We start from the raw sequence: 25,039 nt of genomic DNA on the forward strand, positions 1-25,039 counted from the left end.
TGGCTGCCCCATCCCTGGAGGTGTTCAAGGCCAGGTTGGACGGGGCTGGGAGCAACCTGGGCTGGGGGGAGGTGTCCCTGCCCAGGGCAGAGGGGTTGGAAATAGATGATCTTCAAGGTCCCTTCCAACCCAAACAATTCTATGAGTTTACAAAGGATATATCCTTCAACCAGTGACATATGGGCTCGGAGAGGGGAAAAAAGGTGTTGGAAGGGTGGAAGGTGTTACTCCCACACAGGGGTGTGGTGGCTGCTGGAGGTGGGTCCCCTGTACAGCAGGCTACTTAGTAAGAGTTTGGCAGCAGTTTGAGTAGATGAATTTGTACATTTTACATTTAGTATTTTACAGTTGGCTGTGATATAGTAATTTATCCTTGAACAAAAGCAGTTTCAAGCTATATCTTCTTTTCTGTTTTTATACAACTAGGATACATAGTTGGGAATTACCCCAATTTTTGAAGTCTGTTTGTCTTGTGTGTGTGTCATATATTCATTAATATTTTTCTTACAGGAATTACCCAGTGGTTTAAATACTGCCTTTCATAGTACCTATATTTACAAAATACTAGTAGAGTTTTCTATCAAACTAAAATGTGTGTACATTGGAAAATGTCTTAAACTGTTCTCTTCAGAAAATGTTGTGTATAAATAGCTGCTAAACATATATGTATGACAGATTGACATTTGTTCATTAAAAGCAGAAAATGAATGTTTGAACAGACAGAGGAAATTTCTACTTTGGTTAATCAGGCTAAAGGAAATAAGAACTTACTAACTTAAAGGACGAAATACAAAATTACATGTAGAGGCTATACGCGCTTTGAGAAAAGTAGACATTCTTTCTTTAAAGAATGGCTTTTTGTGCCTTTTTTTTCCCTTCTAATATATTTCTGGCTTTCCTGTGATTTAGCATAGCCTAAAGCTTTTGGAGCACCTTAAAATGTATTGACTCACACCTGTCAAATCTTATAAATGCCAGGCACGTGAGCGCCCTCGCTGGGGAAACCGTTTGTTGGGGAACTGGGCATCGCTTAGACACTCTGATGGCTGGACAAAGTATTGGCCTTCTATAGCTCAAGAGTGATTGTCCTCTCTTAAGAAACATTGCACAGGGTAAAATATGTCAAGATTAAATTCAACTTCTATAATTGTTACTAATTCTGTGCCTTTTTAGTGGGTAGTGCTAGAGCCCCTCTCCTCTGAGGAGAGGCTGAGAGAGTTGGGGCTGTTCAGCCTGGAGAAGAGAAGGCTCCGGGGAGATCTTCTTGCGGCCTTCCAGTCCCTAAAGGGGCCTACAGGAGAGCTGGGGAAGGGCTTTTTACTGGGGCGTGTAGCGATAGGATGAGGGGGAATGGCTTTAAACTGGAAGAGGGCAGGTGCAGATTGAACATCAGGAAGAAGTTTTTCCCTGTGAGGGTGGTGTGGCACTGGCCCAGGTTGCCCAGAGAGGCTGTTGAGGCCCCATCCCTGGAGGTGTTCAAGGCCAGGCTGGAGGTGGCCTTGGGCAACCTGGTCTAGTGGGAGGTGTCCCTGCCTATGGCAGGGGGGTTGGAACTTGCTGGTCTTCAAGGTCCCTTCCAACCTAAACCATTCCATGATTCTATGATATCTTCATTTATTCTTGTGGGGTACTTGAGTGATGCATAGAGAACTGGTGGTGTGGGCAGGAGCAATTCTGGTGTCAGCACTGTGGAGATGAAAAAATGGAACAAATCTGTGGTGATGGAAGGACTTGAACTTGGATCTCTTCTTTCTGTGGTTTTCCTGTTATAGCCGATCCTCCTCAGTAGTCTGGTAGGTGAGCAACAGGAATTGTGAATATAGGTAGAATCTTGGATTGACATAGTAACCTGCTCTGAATAAAAACATGAAACTGTACAAGGAATGAACTGTTTAACATTTCTTGTTAATCAGATGGCATGTCTACATTTAATAGGTCAAGCAGCAACTGGGAAAACTCTGGGAAGTTGAATTAACCTGTGTCCTTTCACAGATTTTCTGACGTTATTGGTTGTCATACTTGACCTAATCTCTCTTTGGCCTGCAGTCTTCAATTTTCACAAGTGTTTCTCCAGAGTAAAAGCTTTCTTTTTGCTTTCTTGATGTAATATATTAACACACCACTTTCTTCTCTTGCAGGGTGCTTTGAGTGTTGCATCAAATGCCTGGGAGGTATTCCCTACGCGTCGTTGATTGCCACCATCCTGCTGTATGCTGGAGTTGCGCTGTTCTGTGGCTGTGGACATGAAGCGCTTTCAGGAACCGTCAACATTCTGCAAACCTACTTTGAGATGACAAGAGCTGCAGGAGATGTTATTGATGTCTTTACCATGTAAGTTACTAGTTTCTTTTAATTCTTTCCCGTTAAAACTGCTAAAAATTCCACAGGGGATATAAATTTGATGCAAGAAAAGGTGTAATGAAAATCATAGAAAGAATGATTTGGATGAGCTCAGCATATGAAATTTTGACGGAGCTGGTATTTTTACTATTTACAAGCAATTTGTAATACTATTTAATACCCCATAGTTATAATTTAATTTATTACTAAACATTGCTTCATATAATATTGATGAAACTGTTCCATACATGCTTGCTTTTATCCTTTTTCTCCTGCGATAATTTCTTTGCTGAAATGTGTAAAAAATACAAAGAAAAAAAACCCAACCCAAACCCCACCTCTATATTCTAAATAGATAAAGCAGTAGTGTGGAACAAGTAACAGATCAGTTCTGAGAATAACTGCAGTAACCAAGTAACTGAAGAGTTGTGCAGAACCCTGAGACTTGAAATGTCACAATTCTCTTGCCTCTGTTTTTCTCCCAAATTCATCTGTTTTGAAGTTTTCATGCTTTGCTACTCCTGAAAAAGTATTTCTGGAAGGCCTTTGGTTTGGTTTTGTTCTTCGTTTTCTGAGATATTTGAAATCCTAATTCTTATCTGACTGCTAATGGTCGTAACTAAAGCTGCAGAATCCTCTCCTCAAATTTGTAAGCCTGTTCTTTCACGGATTTTTCCTGGAGAAGTGAAGTGATTGGGTCACCCATCAAAACATTGACGTCTTATGGTGGATAGTTCCATGATAATGGCAGCTCGGTGCTTAGCAGTGGTCAAAAAGCCAATCAAGTACCAGGAACTGCTGGGAAAATCATAGAGAAACAGAGAATGTGCTTATGCCATTGTATAAATCCATCTTTAATCCATATCATTAATACTGTGTACGATATTGGTTCCCCGAAGAAGGCAAAAAAAGGATGATTAGAGAACAGAGGCTCTATGGTTAAAAATGGAGTATAGTAGAACCCTTCAATCAAGAGAGTGATTTAGAGCTGTTGGGCTAGCGGTCTGTAAATTGATGGTTATGAATAAGGTGCGCAAGGTTGGGTTGTCTTTCTCTTCCAGTACAAGAAGTTTGAGGTATCAGAGGAAACTAGTAGGCGTAGGCACCAGGTTCAGAAGGAACCAGTGATGGTTCTTCAATCGCTGTGTAGCAGACCTGTGAAGTTAGTTGCCTATTGTGGATGCCAAAAGCTTCTATGGGTTCAAGGGAAGACTGGATAATCTTGAAAGACAAATCCATTGATGGTTTCTAACAGCATACAGACTTACCCAGCTCAGGAAGTCCCAGAAGCTAGAACAGTGTTGGGGTTATCCTATCGACTTGCCTCTTCTTACTTTTTTATATTCGTTTTTTTGAGATAGGAAAATGGACAAGATAGATATTTGATCTGACCTGGTACCGCTGTTTTAATGACAGCTAGAAACAGAATCTCAAATATCATTTAACTTGTGGAGTGCTGTGTTATCAACGCCCTTTCCAAAGCTTCTCTGTCCACGAGTCAGCTCTATTGTTTGTGGAATTAGTAGCCAGAAGGGAGAATGTACCAGACAACTGTGTCACTGCTATGCCGTATCCAAATTTCTTCTTAGGACCAAGGAATGTAGAAGTTCTTGTATAATAATATATTGGGTTGGTGGGGAGTATGTGACTTCTGCTTTGCCTTTTTTGGCTTGTCATTTAGAATAATGGGTCCGACTTGACTCGGCGGCTAAGGTTCATTGTTATCCTGAATGAGAGATCAGTCATTTTATTAGGCTCTAACTTATTTTATTAGTCCCTAGGAAGCCATTAGCGCAGAACAGCCACAAATCGATGCTTTCTCTTCACAGCAAGTTTTCCAGCTTCCCTCGGTCAAATACTTAAGTGAAAATATCAGTCAGGAGCCATAGTTCAAATGCATATAATTCAGTGGAGATGATTAAGGAACTGTAAAGGTGATTTTTTTCTTCTTGGCATTTGATTGTTCAGCTAAGCTAGTAGCTTTTTGGTTTTGTTTTGGTTTTTTTTTTTATTGTTTACTTAAAAGTGTACTCAACCCAATTCTTTCCTTGGCAGACCTACTGGAATTGAAATTTCAATTTATTCAGTTATGAAAGATGTCTCTAAAGTTATGTCTTCAAGGGAGGAGGGGCAAATATTTTGACTAAAAGCAAATGAGCCATTGCTTTTAACTGGGTAAACTGTGTGATTCTCAAAGAAATTTGCACACATTAATTTTCTACCGGCTGAAGTAGATATTACTCTGCTTTTTAAAATAATTTTGTAAGGAGAAGAAATACTTAATATTTTGTCGCAACTATCGATTAGCAGTTGGTGGTACAAAAGCCTTATTGTAATTACATTGCTTTGAAAGGCCAAAAAGCAAAAAGAAAAATTACAATGGTTGAAACAAACAGTGCAGCGCCTACATTCTTAAAACTATACATATTGAAATGGAAACAAAACCTAGTTGTTGCTCTGATTAGAAATAGTAAAAATAAATCTAGTCATGTGCCCTACTAAATTATACTTTTTTAATAGCATTTAAGACCTTTTGGCTCTTAATGCTGGTAGTGGTGTGAAGTGGCTCAGGCTGACCTGGAGTCTGCCCCTCTGTGACAAATGTGTCAGGCAGATGCTGCAGCGGAGCGAAGCGTGCGAGATGCTGGTTAATCACCCTTATGGTTTCTGTCTATATTTTTATTAGCAGAGTGGATTTCAAATGTCATTCAGAATAAAAATCAATCCCTACCTGAGAGCTACTTATGCGGGTGGTAAGAGATGAGGGGTTTTTTTAACTGTGCCCGCAACGCTGTTTGTTCTGAGCTCAAATAACACAACTCACAAGGCACCCTGCGTCTTTTATCTTTGTCAATGCAGCTGCTCGTTGCAATTTAAAAGAAGCAGCGGACCCCTGTAGAGAAATGAGGGCATCAACAAGATCTGAAACACTCTTTAAGTGCCTAAAATAAAAGCCAAAGTACCTAAATCCAACAAAGCCGTTCGGTGGCAATGTCCTGGGGGCATCAAGTGACTGTCCCTGCCTGCCCTCTTGAATTTCTTCAGGCTGACACAGGTAAAACAGATACCCTAAACTCTTGAACAAAACTTAAGTAAATCAAATGTATTCAAATTCAAGAGAACGCATACTGTACAAATCGGTATTCCTCATGGAGAGATCATGTCCTCAAAAATCACAAAGCTGGGTAAAGCAGCCTCTTCTCTTTCTACGCAGTCGTTTCTGATTCCCTGAAACTTTAATAAATTGGGTGGTTATAAAAAACATTTGGAATTATCAATCAGTGACCTTTTCATTGGGACAAATGGGTAATGACACTGTGTTCTGAATCATTTTTGTGAAACTTTGTTCCCTCCAGTCCCAGACTTCTTCACTATCAACTTCATCACTGCTCTGACAGTAGCTGCTTCCCATCCCCCTCACCCCCCTCAAGTGAAAAAATGCCTCTTTGGCCATGTAAAGGACACAAGTCATAAACTGTTGTCTGGGGTGTGGATTCCTTCAGTGGATGTAGAGTAGTTATTTTATTTCCTTGCAATTCAAAGGGATGCTAAAAAAAAATAAATACGGTGGTTTAAATTATTCTGCAAACTGCCTTTATGATGTTTTAACTGGAAGAGGTGAATGGCTTATGTTGCCGACTTTGTCAGTTTAACGGCTCTGTTGGCTTCACTGAAACTGAGTAATCTGCTCGAGGCAGATGTGGTAGTCAGTCATTCTTCTAATAACTTTCCAAACTGCAGTGAACACTGTATCTGCAAAGTATTGGGTATAACCAGCGTCGCTTACTTCATCACTGATTTTGGCATGATGCCGAAGTCAGCACAAGTACTTGTATGATTATCAAACATGTACTCTATGAGCTGGATTTTTATATTTTTCTGGTGTTTGGAACAAATTCCAGAAGATGTTTTTTTAGGAAAGTGCCAGGCCACTCTCCGTGGCGTTTGAAAAGTTGTGGCAGTCAGATGAAGTCCCCGGTGACTGGGAAAAGGGAAACATTGCACCCATTTTTAAAAAGGGTAGAAAGGGGGACCCTGGGAACTACCGACCCGTCAGCCTCACCTCTGTGCCTGGGAAGATCGTGGAATAGATCCTGCTAGGAGGTATGCCGAGGCACATGGAGGGCAGGGAGGTGATGTGGGACAGCCAGCAGGGCTTCACCAAGGGCAAGTCCTGCCTGACCAACCTAGTGGCCTTCAGTGGTGGAGTGACTGCATCACTGGACAAGGGAAGAGCAACAGGTGTTATCCGTCTGGACTTGCGTGAGGCCATTGAGAGAGGTATGGATTTGATGGGTGGACAGTTCGGTGGATAAGGAATACTGTCTAGCATCCAGAGAGTAGTGGTCCACAGCTCGAGGTCTAGGTGGAGGTTGGTGACAAGTGGTGTCCCTCAGGGGTCCGTATTGGGACCAATACTGTTCAATATCTTCATCAATGATGTAGGCAGTGGGATCGAGTGCACTCTCAGCAAGTTTGTCAACGACACGAAGCTGAGTGGTGCATTTTACAGGCCTGAGGGACGAGATGCCATCCAGAGAGACCTGGACAGGCTCGAGAAGTGGGCCCATGTGAACCTCATGAGGTTCAACAAGGCCAAGTGCAGGGATGGCTGCCCCATCCCTGGAAACGTTCCAGGCCAGGTTGGATGGGGCTCTGAGCAACCTGATCTATCATAGAATCATTGAATCATAAAATGGTTTCGGTTAGAAGGGACCTTGAAGATCATCGAGTCCCAACCCCCCTGCCATAGGCAGGGACACTTCCCACCAGCCCAGGTTGCCCAAGGCCACCTCCAGCCTGGCCTTGAACACCTCCAGGGATGGGGCCTCAACAGCCTCTCTGGGCAACCTGGGCCAGTGCCGCACCACCCTCACAGGGAAAAACTTCTTCCTGATGTTCAATCTGCACCTGCCCTCTTCCAGTTTAAAGCCATTCCCCCTCATCCTATCACTACATGCCCCAGCTCTCCTGTAGGCCCCCTTTAGGGACTGGAAGGCCGCAAGAAGATCTCCCCAGAGATCTAGTTGAAGATGTCCCTGCTCATGGCAGGGGGGTTGGACTAGATGGCCTTTAAAGGTCCCTTCCAACCCAAACCGTTCCATGGTTGTATGAAATCAGCAGCACAAGGTCTGTTTGGTGTATTTCCCAACAGCATCTTTTCACAGTTCTTTCTTTTTAGTATGCAAGGCCAGCTAGTGCCATCTGTCACATGTTTGTGATATATAGGCCGGGAAACAAGGGAATCACGGTCTTACAGTGGAAAAGGAAGAAATCTTCCTGATAGAAACGTTAACAACATTTTCCTACTACAGTCAGAGCTAATTCAGGTCATTGTAAATTCACTTCCTTTTAAAGGTGTGAAACCAAATAGTAAACTAAATGAAGTTACCGTCTGTAAATCTGTTGTCACTCTCTTCTCTGTTGGAAGTGCCGCAGACACTCTACTGCAGCCACATTCCTACAGCTAAAAATTTCCTTCCTTTCAAAACGGGAAAGCCTGTGTTTCAGCTGGTGTCGTGTCCAAGTTTGATGCCTGCCAATAACCTCTCTATTAGTCAGTGCGTAGACATTTTTTATTAAAAGGATATTATTTAGTAATATACGTATATATACGTGCAACTGTTTCTTTTGAGGAAAAGCGTAAGAGCACTCATAGAAGCTTTTATACCCCCCCTCAGTGTTTGGAAGCGGTGTTTTGAGAGGTGGATAAATGGATGTTATTTTGATCTTCTGCTGTTCTTTCTTTTCGTTGGCGTTGCAGCTATCTCAAGTGAAATATTGGTACCGCTAAAAATATTATCGTTGTCGTTAATATTAATGCAATACTGTGAAAGGTATTACAACGAGACCTGTAGTAAAGGCTGGCTGATCTGAAATACAGTATTTGTAAATATTTGCAATAGATGATGTGATGGTTCTGTCTTAGTCCTCTACTTAGTATGCAATAGTACTAACCTGGTTTTCCCTATACGCGTTTGTTCTCTTACAAAAGCTTGGCGTTCTTTTAATTTGAACTTAAATTATGTTTTAAACGCTGTTCCTATCATGGGAAACAAAACACGTAAGGCTCTGTGTGAGGACCAGCAATTGCTAACTCATGCAAGGCTGCGCCATAGGATGTCTGGAAAGAGGAACCATCCTACAGAGCCCTGGCAGACGACCCCACGGATTGTGTGAGGAGAACGTTCTTTGGGGCACCGATTCAGCTACCTGAGCCTGTGAGCAGGAAGCAGAGACAGGGAAGAAGTGGGGATGTACACGGTTTGCATATAGCAAACTAGGGGGATGACTACCTGTGGCTGACGTCCAGGCTTGTATAGTCATTGGAGAGATATAGTGCATTTTTGGAGGTGTGTACTGCCTTTGGGTAAGGATTGTTTTCACGCTCCTCATTATGTAATAATATCAAAGTCATTATTTGAACAAGAGTTTACATTTCCTTCATATAGCAAATGAATATATTATCTGGGGAGTGTGATCTAAACTTTTTAGCTTCATATCTGTAAAACTGGCATTAAAGGGTTTTTATGAAATGATAGTTTTATATCTAAAATAATTATTTTTAAAGCATGCCACCTTAGAATTATGTTTGTTTTCTGATAATTGATTTTATTGTTGCATTAGGTCAATTCAACACCTCTAAAAGTATCCGTAAAAAGTTCTATACCTGAAAAAAAGTTATAAATACCAGAAAAAAAAAAAAAATTATTACAAAATATTTTGCAAATGCAATGCTCGGAAACTACTCTTAAAATCCCCGAATATTACTACTTTGATAAATGTGGAGTGTAGTTCCTTCTGTGACGGCAAATAATTGTCAACGAACCTTATTTCCCCTGAGCCTTGTAGACGTCCTCGCTTGACGTACCGCTGCGTGTCTGCTGTGTCTGCTGCGTAGGCTGATAACCCACTTGCGCTGCGGAAAATGGGCAGCCGCGAGCTGAGAACTGCCTTACTCCAACCCTCTTTGGAAATCTCCAGCCAGCCTGCTCTCTTGGCGCTTTTGAGATGCAAGCGCTGAGGATGCCTTCAGGAGTTAAGCGGAGGAGTCGTATGGCTACATATACATGAGAAAGCAGCACTGGCACGATGGCAACTGAGCGGTACACCTAAATACTTGGTGCTAGTAACTTGCTGTTCATAGGGTATGAATTTCGAGGACTTATTTTGGACTGAGTCTCTCCGGATAGAATGGACTGAACATCCGTTGGCGGCTGGAGCGCGGTAGGAGCACTCCTGGAGCGTACTTCTCATTTAGCTTAATTGGAAGGGGATCCGCGTTTGTGCGCTCTGAAAAACGCGATGCAAACCGTACCTCAGTAAGTGGGGACAGCTGCGGGACTCGCTTAAAACAAGTGAAAAAAACCCATTCCTGAGCCAATACGCAAAGGGGGATGTACCCATAATCCCCAGTGCCATAAAGTTAAAGCTTTTCCCCTGAGCTCAGTGGGTAGAAAGACTTCTAACGAGGCTAATGACAATTCCCGCTAATAGCACTCTTTGAGTTCTTGTACCTGCCTTCTGACTATGGGTAGAAAAATGAAGCGATCTCTACAAGAAAGGCCCGATTTTGGCCCGTGTCTCTTGTTTCTGTCCTATAATCTGACAGGAACCAGCAGAGAGAGCTCTGCTCATGCTCTCATTGATGATGATATCATTGAAAGATGCATCTTTCAGTTTTAAAAAAAGCAGTTTACTTAAGGAGAACGTTTCCCCTTTCACTGGAATGGCTCAGTCCCGCATAGAAGGTAAAACTGGACAAATAGAACATATTAAAGATCAGATGGAGAACGTAGCGTTTTAGATCTGGTATCATTCGATAGGTGCACCAAATCTGACAAAACATGCCAGCACCGGAGCATATGGCCTCCGCAAGATTATACAGTGCTGAAAAGTCACATTTACTGCCTGCTGAGCTGTATTCTGCCGCCTAGTGCTCTGTATTCTGTTAAAAGCAAAACCAGTAAGAAGCTATGTAAACAAAATTTAGGATTTGGGCGGTACCTGCAAAAACGTGGTCCTCATTTAATGAAATAATTCAAGAGGGAAATTCAGAGCAGCGCAGGTGAATAACCGCAGAACGGTCTTACATTTTTGTCTGCCTCTGTGCAGATACAGCCCACTACTTTTAGGCAGACAGCTGTATTATTTATTAGCGCGTTAAGCAGCTCCCTTTCCTGGTTGCCTGGAATTTTAGGTCGGCTGTAATCACTGCATGCCTGAGACTTGAAGCATTTGCAGCTGACCTTTCTCAGCAAGGCGGTTCATCTTCCTGGGAAACATCATTTTCTCTTTTAAGTGCCTTTATTTCCTTTTTGGCTTAGTTTACTTTATAAACATGTAAAAATGAAAGCCTATGTTCCTCTTTACTATGCATATTGCTAAATCTTGCTTCATGTGCCATGCAAAGCTAACTGGCCTTTCCACAGGAGATCTCACAAGGGTAAAATTAACTCTTATCGTCCTAATCTGGAGTTTTACGGTCAGGTTGTCACTCTTACGCTATCAGCATTTACTCTGTGTGACTCCAAGTTTACATTTGTAATAGTGAAATACCTACAAATCCTGGGATACGCTTTTGCCACACTGTTTTACTCTTTATTGCTATGGGAAGTTGCCGGGGAATTCAGTATATGTAGTGCACAACGCCATCACGGAACTCTGCCAGAAATCTGCACGTTACTGTGCGCTGATTCCAATCCTTTTTTTGGTCTTCTTCAGGCAAAGAGGGCTGCAGATTCCTTCTGTAATTACCATCTTTAAAAAAGTTTCTGAGAAAATAGTCTTGCTAGAGGTGAGCAGAGAGAACAAGCCTGGATTATCAGAAACAACTTAGAGAAGCAGCCTCGTCCACATGTCACAGTCAGAATTTTGTGGTTTGGACTCCAACGTTTCATGATTATTTAAATTCTTACGCTGGATCCTTTCCTGTTCCAAGAAAGCGACAAGTTTCCCAGGGCAGAGATGTGGTGTGCAGTGCTCCCGCTCCTCTTCCATTAGCGTGTGGATTCTCTGCTGCTTTTAGAGGTGCTCCATGAAATCTCAGCTCAACTGTCCCATTCCTAGGAAGGAAGCAACTTTTAGAGGATGATGATTTAGGGTTTTATTCTACGTACCTGTAGAGGGTTGTACACCCCAAATTATTCCGTTACAATCAATGGGATCTTACGGCACATCAGCTGATGGTCAGAGTAGAATAACAAAATCTGATTCGTGCAGAATGTGAGTGTAACTCAACTGAGCAAATGATTTGTATGATTGCATACAAAATTTCTTCCAGAAATACAGAATCAGAAGATTCTGATTTCTTTTCATTAAGTTTTATTTCTACTTGAATAAAAGATACTTTTAGGTCTTTGTTGGTATTGTCCTTTGTCTGCTGTTGATCCTTTCTCCTTTTATCATTTCCTGGCAAGTTTTTACTGAGCATTCTGTACTCCAATTTTGTTTTCTTTCCACCTGAAATTTAGAAGTTTAGACTCTGTATTAACCTCATCTCAGAAAAATCCCTCATGGACCTGTGCTGACATTTTCTTCCTAGTTTCATTTTTCTCCTCTCCACAGTGAGGACATTTGTGTTTCTTTCACTTCATTTATGTTGATACCTGGAGTTTTTTGGTCTTACTTTGCAGGTAGTACAGGATTATTAGTAAATCCTTCTTTCTCCCTGCGGGCCGCATCTTTTCCTTCTGAAGTTTGCCTTTGCATGTTTCCTCCTACGCTAACAGTTCCCCTGTGCTTCATGGTAGAACATCATCTTTGCTCAAACTCCTTAAGTGAGTGATGTCATGAACTTACACCAAGAAATGGTTCCTAGCTGGTTTGCAGGAGAGCCTGAGCACCTCTTCTAAATCTTCCATGGGACGTGGCTTCTGCGTATCCTGAACAAACCTTCTTGCTTGCAAACACCCCCTTACGTCTTGTCTCTCTTCTAAAAACACATTTGCAAAACTGTTTCTGCAAGCTTGAGATAGCTGGAGGGAGCAGGCTGCCTCTTAGGATCAGTCCCTGGGAGGGCAAGAGGATCTGCGTGGAGACCAGCAAATGTTGCTGGTTTACAGAGTAACCGACATTATTGTGTGTTCTAGATGTGAACATCAACTCCTCTAAGTCCCTTGTGACACAAGGAAAAAAAAACCCAGCCTCCCCAAAAAGGCAAAACAGGCCTACCCCAATGGTAGTGATGATTTGCATTTCTCATCATTCTAAATTGTCTATGCCAGCTATACATAATAGCAATTTTTATTTAGGAATTGTGCTATGATAATCATACAATGATAGAATGGTTTGGGTTGGAAGGGACCTTGAAGATCATCAGGTTTGAAGATCTTCAAGGTCCCTCCCAACCTAAAACATTCTGTTATTCTATGACTATTCTATGACCCAGTTCCACCCCCCTGCCCTGGGCAGGGCCACCTCCCCCCAGCCCAGGTCGCTCCCAGCCCCGTCCAACCCGGCCTTGAACCCCTCCAGGGATGGGGCAGCCACAGCTTCTCGGGGCACCCTGCGCCAGGGGCTCACCGCCCCCACAGGAGAGAATTTCTTCCTAATAGCTCATCTAAATCTCCCCTCTTCCAGTTTGAAGCCATTCCCCCTCATCCTGTCACTACCTGCCCTAACCAACTTTTTAGTACTTTGATAGCTTGGGTGGTTTATTTTCCTTATTGTGTTTTTTTTTGTTTTGTTTTGTTTTTTGTTTTTGTTTTTGTTTTTTTAACTTGGAAATAGGTATAATTGCCTAAATCTACTTGCATTCAGAGAGTCTGGGTAGAGTTTACTGGTAATTATGTGCTATTCAAGACCTGTAGCATCTGAATGACATTATCTATATTTGGAGAAGTTACGTTATAAATTCAGGAAGAGAAATGTGAGGATGAACTATAAATGCCAGAAAACTAGTTCCACAGCAAATACCTGGTACTCGGGTGGGTTAGGCCAACCAAAGCCGCTGTCATAGTGGGCGTTTATCTCTTGTTCAAGCTGAAGTGTACACATATTTATTTGAATAAAAAAAAAAATTTCTGGGCAGTATGAGAATCACATGTCACAGTGCAAACTAATGTGTCGTGGCTTTTTTTGTTGCTGGCAATTGCAGATAAATGCCTGCAATGCATTCCTATATTAGCAAAATTAAAGGTAAATATCCCTGGCTAGTATGTAGATTGTTCCGAAGCAATATTAATAATTTTGATAGAAAAATATATAATGGTGTGCATTAGCTGAGCACCATCCTTTGGCATTGAGGGTAGAAAGTATACCATGATTAGACTGAATAGTGTAAATGCTTCAGGGTTCCTGTTCCTTTTAGGACACACAATAAAATATAAAGGGTCAATGGTAACAGTTCTTGGCTTATCTGTTGGGGTAGTAAATCCATTTATTATGGTGGAGCAGTGATTTGATTTACTCCAGTGAAGCAACTAGATCCTCAAGCTCAAAACATTATTACTTCTAGACATAGTTAACAGAAGCTAATTATGAGTATTGAAATATTTTCAAAACAGGGTGTAATAATTATGAGCTCAGTTGACTGAAGGAGTCTCAACAACAAAAAAAATAACTAATTTGTTGCAACATACTTTTTTTCAAAGCCTGCTAAACATAGTCACGATCATTCTACCATTAATCTTATCGCTTGCTGATTTATTTTATTTTTTAATCCTTGAATTTGCCAAAGCACCATGAAAATACACAGCAGGGAATGTGCAACATAGATCTGACTCACTGAGAATATTTTCACTCGCCTCTGACTTGTCTCTGCTGGGATTGTCTACTCTGTGCTCAGCTACAACCTGTTCGTTGAGATGGTAGCCTTGATGGCTTCCATCAATCCCCTCTGTCAGAGGAAGAAAGTGTTTTCTCTAAAGCTATTTTAATACTCGTCTTGTTGGATAGAATCCAGATTCAGATTAATGAATTAGGAAGTCCGCTTAATATGGAATAATTAATGACCCAGCAGCAGAAAAGGAATTAAAAATTGAAAGATCAGCTTGATTTAAATCACAAATTGAAAACAGTGATGTTTGTGTTTTTAACGTTTCTGAAAATAGCGTTGTGAGGAAAATCAGATCTGGAACCCGTGGAGCCTCTACAATATTTGGACAGTATGCAAAATATGGTCTAGATCATTCTGTAAAAAAAAAAAAAAAAAGGGCTTTTACTAATTTGAAGATTTTTTCACAATTAATTTACATTTAGATAATCATTCAGCTTATTCTACCCAGCAACGTAGGTTAACATGCGAAGATTGCATGATCCACGCAAATTTGTTAAAATCAGGATCGTCTTCACTATCTTCATTGACTGCCTTTTAATAGAAATGTTTCGTGGCTTCCTGTAATATCCACAGGACTCCCGCCTTCAGTGAACAGGTATGCAAGATCTGAGCAGCCTGGGCTGGGGGGAGGTGGCCCTGTCCAGGGCAGGGCGGTTGGGACAAGATGATCTTTATGGTCCCTTCCAACTCTAACCGTGCTGTGATTCCATGATTTCTTTTTGTTCTTCTCCTTTAGCGTAGCTTTCCATCTTCCGAGGAGTACAAAATTTATCTTTATAATTTCGATTCTTCTTCCTTGGCTCCTTACCCACCTCTTCCCTTCCACCCCAGCCTACGCGAGGGTGAGCCCTGCTTGTCCTTTTCCTTCGTCCTTCCCCACCTCGCCCATTGGCTCCTGTTCATCACCCCTTCTGCCATTCCCTTCCACCTCCCTGCGTGCTGGCGTGCTCTCTCTGCAGCATTTGAGACTTTGCTGAAACACAGATGGCGATTAATCTCCCTGAGTTCACCCACAAAGAATCGCGTTTTATTTTAAAGAAAGGCAATCTCCCTTTTACGAGGCCTATATTTTATTATCTGTTCTAATTTCCTTGAAAAATCAAAGTTTATGTGAAATTTATTAGATGCTGCAGAATAATTTAATACCAACACTATCTTCAAAACTATACATCTGTAAAATGTTACTGTCGTAATACGTTTTCTTTAAATACAGCACAGGCTAAATGTAGTTATATTGCACTACAATTCTATCTGACTTTTAAAGAGGTCGTTGAATGATTGTTCCACAATTTTTGTTTGTATTTTCGCTCTTTGCATTATACGAGATCCGTTCTCCTTGGAGCGAGTCGGGCTATTTCCTCTCATGTAGTCTGATCAGTAGAGGTTTTACTACTTCTCTCTGCAGAGAGCGTGTGAGGAAGAAATTGATTTCTATATTTGGCTAATGTGTAGCTATATATATTTTTTCCTTGTAGAAGGCTTAAGTGAAAGTTATTCCTTCAGTTACGCATAAGGCTGAGGAAAAAGCAGAGCTCTTTTAGTACCCTTTTTGATACAAGCGGCTCAGTGGGAGGCTCAGCACAGATGGTTTAAAGGGCTGTTGTAAGGGCTGAAATAGTCTCTGGACTTCCCCAAAGCCTTAATCTCTTTAGGGCAATGTTAGCTTGTGAGTTTTTTACTCTGAGGGTGCTGAGCCCCTGGCGCAGGGTGCCCCGAGAAGCTGTGGCTGCCCCATCCCTGGAGGTGTTCAAGGCCGGGTTGGACGGGGCTTGGGGCAACCTGGGCTGGGGGGAGGTGGCCCTGCCCAGGGCAGGGGGGTTGGAACAAGATGATCTTCAAGGTCCCTTCCAACCTAAACTGTTCTATGATTCTGTGATTTCTACAGCAGCAAGCACGCTCAGGTCTGTGAGGAACTGGTGCTGGCAGAGCTCCCACGCTTCAGCCACTGATGGAGGTCACAATTTTATAAGGTGTATAATATCGGAATTGGAAGAGATCTTGTGGAATAGTCACAAAGTTGTTTGTTTGTTTCTTGTAAGTTTATTTTTATCAATAATGACAAGATAGGCTCAAAACATCATTTTCCTGTTAAAACAGTGTTATACCGGCTGGATTACTGTAATATTAGGGAAATGGGATTTTTATAATGTAATCAGCAATTATATATATTAAGATAAATTTCATCTTTGCATCATCTAATACTGCCTATAGTGTTAAATTTGTTTTGACATTTTGAATAGTTCATGTATCTATACAGATATCAACTTACCCTCGTTTTCACTTGAGCGGGAAAGAAAAAGTGATGTAGAAGAAAGCTGAGAGGGTTTTGTTATTGGAATGCTGGGGAAAAACATATCCTGTCTCGTTCCCAGAATCCTTCAGTTATTGCCTTCTGAAAAATGCTATAATAGGTGCTAAGAGCATTCATTTATGATATTTCTCCCACCCCCAATCAGGTCATAAGTTTAATTGCATTTTTATGAGACTAATGCAAGCTTAAGATACACTCAGTGAAGCTGTAGACGTAGCCATACATCTGAAATATCAACTCTAAACTCGAACCTGACTTTGAACCTCTTGAAAACCATCCAAACTCAAAGATATTTTAATGGGGCTTTGAGCTTTGTTATTGTAGTGTACGTGTAAAACAGTTATTCATAGTTGTCTTTTGGGTGATGGTGAAAAGTCTGTTTCTGAAGAAATGTTATCATTAGATATTTCATTTCATAACAATAAAAGTATTAAACTTTACGTCTTGAGAAACGTCCGGTTTGGGTAGTTGTTTGGTAGATGTCAAAATTCATCTTGCAGATCCCAGTGGGTCTCTGTTTGAGTTTTTTTTTTGTCCTACTCTCTTATGAGCCGTTGCTATCTTGACCTGGACACATGGCTGGAACTTCCTAATGTCTTAAACCTGCCATTTCTGAAGAGTTGCGCAACTCCCCCTGTGTCATATTGATAAACTGGAAGCTTACCGTGGCTAGTTTTTTGGGGAAGTCCAAGCAGGAAACATTGAAACCTGCTGATCCAAGGTACTGGGCACTAGGAGTATTTCCAAGTTTAGACCAAACAATTAGAGCAGAGAGGTGCTTACAAACATCTTTTCATAAACCCTGGTCATGAGAGAACATTGAGGAGTCAGAGTCTCCTTGAGCCGCTGTGGAGCTTCTGGACAGTGCTGGACAGGACAACCACAGGACAACCCAGGCCATCTTCTTCGTAATAAAATGAGTCTCCTCGGACTCTACTGGATACACTGTAGGCCATCCATTTCTTGAGCTTTGGGTCTGTGAAATGATGTTTTTAAAGCCCCATTGTAGACGACCGCCAGATGATCTGACCTTGTTACTTTCATAATAACGTGTTTCTGGTTTGAAGTTAGGGATCTCTCTTGATGGCCTCGTTATTCTGTGTCAGACACTTTGTCCATTGCAGAGTAAGTGCAAAAATAACAATGGGGAGAAGATAGCACAGGTTGGCATTGCAGCTTGAGAACTACCTGTACGTGCAGAAAGGTTTCTGGAAGATAGTGGCAAAATATCTTTTCTATAACCTAAATGCTGGATACCATGCGTGACCTGTTTCCTTTTTCTTTTCTTTTTTTCTTCGCCACTTTATTTAGAGGAAAAATAAAACGAAAATTAACTGACTTTTAAATTATTCTGACAAACTGTGCTGTCTTACCTACACAGATCCGTTTTTACATTTTATTAAAATAAAAGGCCCACTGTTTCTGGCATCAGTGCTACTTTATTCCAAAGTTCTCCCCTGTCCCCAGCTTCAGCTGCCGTTGTAGCACATCAGCACTGAAGCTGACTCCAGTGCAGAAACTTTGAGGCTTAGCGGGTCTGATTATCTCACCCTGAAATTCCAGAGTCAGCTTTAAATATTTATGCAGATAAATAATTTTTGCTGTTCCTATACAGGATTGACATCTTCAAGTACGTGATATATGGCGTAGCAGCTGCTTTCTTTGTATACGGCATTTTGCTGATGGTGGAGGGATTCTTTACAACTGGTGCCATCAAGGATCTCTACGGGGATTTCAAAATCACCACTTGCGGCAGATGTGTCAGTGCCTGGGTAAGTGGTTAAGAAAGCTTCTTTACTTATGACAATCTCAACATGTTTTGTACATTTGTAGTGCCTTGTGATGTTTGGGGTTTGGATTTTGTTTCTTTAATATTTTCTGATAACTTCAGTTTAGCGGTTAAAAATTATAGCAAAAGAGAACAGAATGCTAGAAATGTTATTTATATTATATATATTATATATATATATCAATATTATATATATATTCTATATATATATTAATTAATATAATTCTATATATATTAATTAATATAATTATTATATATATTAATCACTAAGTAACTCTTCCTACTTCCTAATTAAGCAATTAATTCCACCGGTTGAATGGGAAAGCTTATTCTCTCAGCAACATAAGCTGTTTGGGACAGGACTAAAAGCGTGTAATGCCTTCAGCGGTGCTGGGCAAGAAATATTGTTTTTACTAGTATTTTCACTGCTATTTTAGAAATCTTGCCTGTTCCCATTTGGGACAAGCTGAGAGCTGCCATCAGCTTTTGTTTCATTTTTAAATGGCAAACAGCCCACTATTTACTCCTCTGTTACCTCTAGTTTGGAGAGACCGTTCACTTATGACCCTGGAATTCCTAGATTCAAAAAATTCTGATTTGTACTGGGACTTAACCGGAGGTTTCTCGTACTAAAATTGCTGACTGTTTGAACTGAGATTATTTTAACATCTCTGTTCAGTATCAGGTAAGTAACTAACTTTTTTGGTATTTGGCTCTTCTGCATCTAAGGGAAGAGGCCTGGGCACTTGGTCGCTGTTGGAGGAGGAGAGTTCTGCAAACACCATCAGTATCGACAAATGGTATTTTCTAATGAAGAATAGATTATGAAATACAGCCAGGTTGATCTGGGTGTTAAGGTACACCTAATGTTATATTATATTTACAGTAACTGATATATAAAATAATAGTCAGCGAGGGTTTCCCATTGTACCCTCCGACAAATGTCAACATTTATTAAACTGCAATACAGACTTAGGAACAAATATAGCGAATGGAGAATATCTTCCAGCCACGCCAAAGACTGTCAAAACTGGTATTTTGGGTATCCTGAAATTTAGGGTTAAACTGAAGACTGTTAATGAACACATTGGAAACTGGGCAACAAGGCGTTTATGCCATCCCTACGTAGATGTAACACGCTCCGCAGTCATGCTGCTTTTTCATCTTTTTTTCTTTCATTCCTCTCAAATGTCGTTATATGATTTTGGCTCTCTGACTAGGTATTGTTTTAAAGCCTTTAAATAAATACATAAATAAAGGCTGGGAACGTTTTAAATAAAGAACAACCGTTGCTTATACCAGCACTGCTTTCATCTCCTGGAAAGAAATCTCTAATCCATATTCACTGCGAACCTACCAAGCTAGTTCAAATTCTGTACAGAGCGGCAAATTCTTCAGAATGTTATTTTTTTTTTCTTCACAGCTGCCATAAATGCCTGTCCTCAGTCCTGCAGCAGAGCAGTGCTGCATCCTCTCACAGTTTTCATGCCCTTGCAGTAGAAACTGTAATTCTGTAGGACGCGTCTAGAAGAAATGAACAGTTAAGCATCTATTCTGTGGTTAATATCACTGTTGTTATTAAGGATTCGTTAAATTAATTCCTTCAGCGTTTTACTTTGCTCTTCAGTAATTTGTACTGTTTGGGTTTCACTTTAAGAACCCTCGGGGTTCACATTGTGCAGCTAAGGTTAAGGCTGTACACTGTTTATGATCACAATTAAAGTAAGCCATCAATTATTTTGAGTTAAATGCATCGCTGTTGTTATTCTTGAAGCTAGTGGAAGATTTTTCTTTTCCCTGGAAATGAAAAAAAACCTGCAGTTCGATTGCTTGTCTTATTCTGATGATATATCAGTAAGATTGATAGAAAAATGTCTGGAGCTATTTTGGGTTATTATTGTGGCTTTTGCTTCTGTGGTCTAGAGGTTTGAGAGTAAGACAGTTTATACGGTATTTTTGTCAATTAAAACTTGAACCCTTTCTTGACTAGGTTTATTTTCATTATCTCGTATTTAAAATTCTTAAGGGACAAATAAAAGTGTACATTTAAAGAAACACATTTGGAATTAGAAAATATTTCAGTCCAACAGTGATATTTCTATAATGTATTCAGTTCCTTGAATCATGCAATAATATGAAGAAATAAGTTCTAAGAAGAACAAAAAGATGACTGGAGAGGCAAATCGAACCTAATCAGTATCCTTGTGTGTCGAGCCCAGATTGTTCTAGTGCTATGCAAATTTGCTGTAATAAATTTTGTTATGTACAGTTGCCAAAATGAGATAATGCTATTGAAGAGGATTGGCAGATACCACATGCTGCAAGAAAGCTTCCTTGTATAAAATTTTGAGATAGTAATTTTGTAAATATCAAAATCTAAACTGTCAAAGACTAAACAGTGGGTTTATTTTAGCAATAACTTAATAGGTATAGAGAAAATTACACACAGGATATTTGTTGTTTTGAAGAATTAAAATGACAAAAATGGCTACACACCAAAAAAGTTTGTAAAAGTCCAATTGTGACTATGATTTCACATCAAATTCACTGATATCTTCTAAATACCAGTTTAGCACATTAGAGTCTGAAAATGAGGTCCTCCTGCTTTACCATTGTCACCAATGACTTCTCATTAATATTTGCATTGAGTGTATTTATTTATTATGTCCGTGACTAAGCCTGTAAAATGGAGGAAAAAAAAATCAACCAAAAATTTAAGGGAGGAAAAGCTCTCTTAATTTGGTATGGACAGGTGATATTTCTCACTGGAAATCTGCAAAGTGACATCTTTTTTTTTTTTTTTTTTTTTCTCCCCTCTTTATTTCTTATCAAAATACTCTTAGAAAAGCAGGCTTTTAAGAAAGAAAGCCAACGTCTATAGAAATTTTTCATGTGCCCTCCCTCACCCCCCTCCCTCTCTCTGCCCAGCTCACTTTCGAGCTCCACGCGGGCAAACGGAATGGTTTTCGCCCGAAGTAAAGGAAAAAGAAATAGCTCAACCTAACCTTCCCAGTGATCGTGTAGTTGATTCATCAGGCTGTGTGAGCGTCCAGAGGCTTCGCGGGCAAGTGGCGCGGGTGCTGCCGCGGCGCGTTCCCTCTCGGGTGGGAGAGGGCCCGTGAAAGTGCCCGTGAAGAGGCTCCTTGGCAGCGTTTTCGGAATTAATTTGCTGTGAAGAGTAAAACAAAAGCAGTAGAACAGTGCCAGTCACGTTCGGGGAGGGATGGCTGTGTTTTTCGTCTTCATTTTTCAATGCCCGAACATGCTTTTAGAGAATTAAATAAACAGTTATATATAATTGTGCTGCAGCGTGATCAGTGAAGAACGGGAGACAGGCCTGAAGCCAACTGTGCCACTAGTTGTATATTTGCGATTTAATTACCCTTCCTATTCATAGTCAGCTCGCTCCATCGTGGAGAGCCTCATTTACGCCTTGCTTGAGAAGGTCTGCTTGCAGAGTCAATAAGAAAAGGAAGAAAGAAACGCAAATGAGGCGTTTTTCATCGAAAAGTTTCACTCCTATGAAAATTTTATGCCATGAAATGGGAAAGCATTTCTTTTTATTTTACCGGAAAACGTTGGATAAAGATTTCATCCTGGCGGTTGTATTTATATTTCTTTGTATCTCACCTTTTAAAAGAAACATGTTAAGGCTCTAGAGGAAGACGTTTTATATTCTCAGTTGCATTGACTATTATATCTTCCGTATTTTCAGTATTTAGGAACCTTTTATTTTAATGAGTGAAAGGGATTTTTCTGCCTTTGAAAATTATTTTGGCTACCTGAATACCTAAGTGCTATTTGACCCATTCTTCTTGAGTGCTCAAACTAAAACTTGAACTTTCCAAAATGTTTCCAGGTTTTATTTTGCAAGAAAAACCACGGAAGCTTTGCAAATGTTTTGAAAAACCATCTGTAAGGGATGTGAACTTGTCACTGCATCTTGCCTGTACCAGACCAGTTCTTCTCGAGGCGGTGAAACTGCATCGTGTTGACCTTTGGTTCTTTATGTAACAGGAGGAGCGGAGTTCAGTGCCGGCTCAGCTGGCTCTCCCACCCAGAACAGATGCGTCACTTCTGAATGCTAGAAATGAAGCACTCCTTTCCGAAAATCAGATATCCCATTCTGGATATTCCGGTGGCAAAATGCTGAGCTGACAGAGGGGTCTTCCTTCTGATGGGCTACTGCTGCATCTGAGGAGCGCAGGATGCTTCATACCACTGCTGCTTCATTTATGAGAAGTAAAGAACCTTCTCTCCAAGGCAGCAGATGGACTTATGGGTTTAGGATCCCTTAATCCAATCTTACATAAGGAAAGCATCTACTCTTGTCCCCGTAAATGTTAAGTAGGGAATGCCATCAGTAGTGTCAGACACTGACGTGGGAAATGGGGAAGGGGAGATAGAATCATAGAATGGTTTAGGATGGAAAGGACCTTGAAGATCATCGAGTTCCAACCCCCCTGCCATAGGTAGGGACACCTCCCACCAGACCAGGTTGCCCAAGGCCACCTCCAGCCTGGCCTTGAACACCTCCAGGGATGGGGCCTCAACGCCCTCTCTGGGCAACCTGGTCCAGTGCCGCACCACCCTCACAGGGAAAAACATCTTCCTCATGTTCAATCTGAACCTGCCCTCTTCCAGTTTAAAGCCATTCCCCCTCCTCCTATCGCTATATGCCCCAGTAAAAAATCCTTCCCCAGCTCTCCTGTAGGCCCCTTTAGGGACTGGAAGGCCACAATAAGATCTCCCCGGAGCCTTCTCTTCTCCAGGCTGAACAGCCCCAACTCTCTCAGCCTCTCCTCATAGGAGAGGTGCTCCAGCCCTCGCATCATCCTCGTGGCTCTCCTCTGGATGCGCTCCAGCTGGTCCATGTCCTTCTTCTGTTGGGGACTGCAGAGCTGGATGCAGTACTCCAGGTGGGTCTCAAGAGAGTGGAGCAGAGGGGCAGAATCCCCTCCTTTGACCTGCTGGCCACACTTCTTTTGGTGCAGCCCAGGATACGGTTGGCCTTCTGGGCTGCGATTGCACACTGCTGGCTCATGTTGAGCTTCTCGTCAATCAGCACCCCCAGGTCCTTCTCCTCAGGGCTACTCTCCAGCCATTCCCCGCCCAGCCTGGATTTGTGCTTGGGATTGCCCCGACCCAGATGTAGGACCTTGCACTTGGCCTTGTTGAACTGCATGAGGTTGGCTTGTGCCCACCTCTCCAGCCTGTCCACGTCTGACCTTTTAGACAGAACAGTTAAAAACCGGAATCGTGAATTATTGCCACAAGTGACCTAGAAGCTGGTGGAGAAGTTAATTTCAGAGGGAATATATTGCGACACAGATGCGTCCCACCTAACTAGAAATGTCGCTAAGGTTGCCAAGAGAAGGGCTTCTTCAGGAGTTAAAGGAGAGAGAGGGTTAGCGAGGCTTTCTCAGATGAGCTGAATTTTTCTGCAAAGAGAATAACCCTCAAGTCTTTTAAGTTGGTTCTTTTACATTAAGGACTCCAGCCAAGCATCTAAATTTAGTAGGATGTATCCTCCTCGGCCCCTTTAACTGGTGTTTGGGTGAATAACATTTGCCGTCTAACCACTGCTGGAGTTAGCAAATAAAATAAAACATAGTAATGATTTTATAGGTTTCTGGAAGTCATCTTATCTCTGGATACTAGCCCAGTGTTGGAATCTTTTTAGAGGACTGGGTTCCTTGCAATCTTCTGTGCCTGTTCTTGAAATAGGAAGGACGAGACAAGTGCTTGCAATACTTCAGAACTCACCCGAGGGGTTAAGAGAATCCCTCATCTTTATGCCATTACTCTCCCAACTACTTTGTTAATATACATACGGTTTCTTCAAAAGAAAGAAGAATGGAAGTCATTACTTTTTTTTTTTTTCCCTCTTTTTGCAATACTTCTAGAAATCTTTTGCAGCCAGCTCAGAAATTGTTTCGTTATCTATTTCGAGATGCTGACTGCACTTTTGGTCTGTCTTATTTCTGTAGTCTGGCCGGGTTGTTTTGTTTTACTTTATTTTAGGCTTCCAGATTTTCTCGCTCAGGGATATCACACTTACAAAATCTTTCTTTCGCCTGATCATTCCTCGTCTCGCATAACTTGCCATGTGTTTCATACACAGCCCTTTTGTTGACTGCGGTGTTCGTTGCTTCCTTTAATAGCGGAGAGTGCCAGACATTGGAATGTGCCTCACCAGCAGCTTCTCAGCTTCTCTGGGGCTTGCTGCTCACTGACAGAGTTTGTATCGTTGCTGATAAACTGGACAAAATGTTTTTGCTTCAGATTGTGCCGTAAGTGTGTCTTTCCCACGGAGGACAGAATTCTCCCTTGGCGTGGAAGCTCAGTGAATAAGCAGATTTTTTACTGCAACTGTTTTCTGACAATGTGCTGTCATACATCTCCAAAGGATGCTCGACTCCGGGAGCCGTTACACTTTCGCCACGGGCTTTGCCTTTCTATTATGAACCACCATAAAGTGTTCAAGGTGATAGCTGCATTTCCCCCAGGTTCAGGTAATCCTTCTCAGTTTTAACTTGAACGCTTCATCGGAAAATGCCAGTTTTCCCTGAACCTTGTTCTCACCTGGCTGCCGCCGCCTTCTTCACTGCGTCTAGACACCTTCCTCTTTTTATAGTTATTTAAACCTGTGAATGTCAGTGGCATTATCATAAATTCACAGTTTTATGGTCAAAGATGTGTCTTTTGCCCACTGCCGATGGTTTCTAGCCTGCTTGTTTTTTCAGTTCTCCCACTTGAAGTTGCTACCCCGCAAATCCACAGAAACCGCATACAGCTTTTTTGGGTTTTGTATCAGCTG

General features: G+C 41.4%; 1 protein-coding gene across 1 annotated transcript in view; it reads left to right on the forward strand.

Annotated features, from left to right (window-relative positions):
* GPM6A (glycoprotein M6A) overlaps positions 1 to 25,039 on the forward strand; it is a gene marked incomplete at both ends in the record, with an annotated part of 142,726 nt that overhangs the window by 96,538 nt on the left and 21,149 nt on the right. The window contains 2 exons of the mRNA XM_082482727.1: positions 2,139 to 2,331; positions 18,046 to 18,202. Of these exons, the coding sequence (XP_082338853.1) occupies positions 2,139 to 2,331; positions 18,046 to 18,202 (350 nt within the window). The remainder of the gene's footprint in view (positions 1 to 2,138; positions 2,332 to 18,045; positions 18,203 to 25,039) is intronic.

This window comes from Vanellus vanellus, assembly GCF_965231255.1.
Source record: "Vanellus vanellus genome assembly, chromosome: 4".
NCBI classification, from domain to species: domain Eukaryota; kingdom Metazoa; phylum Chordata; class Aves; order Charadriiformes; family Charadriidae; genus Vanellus; species Vanellus vanellus.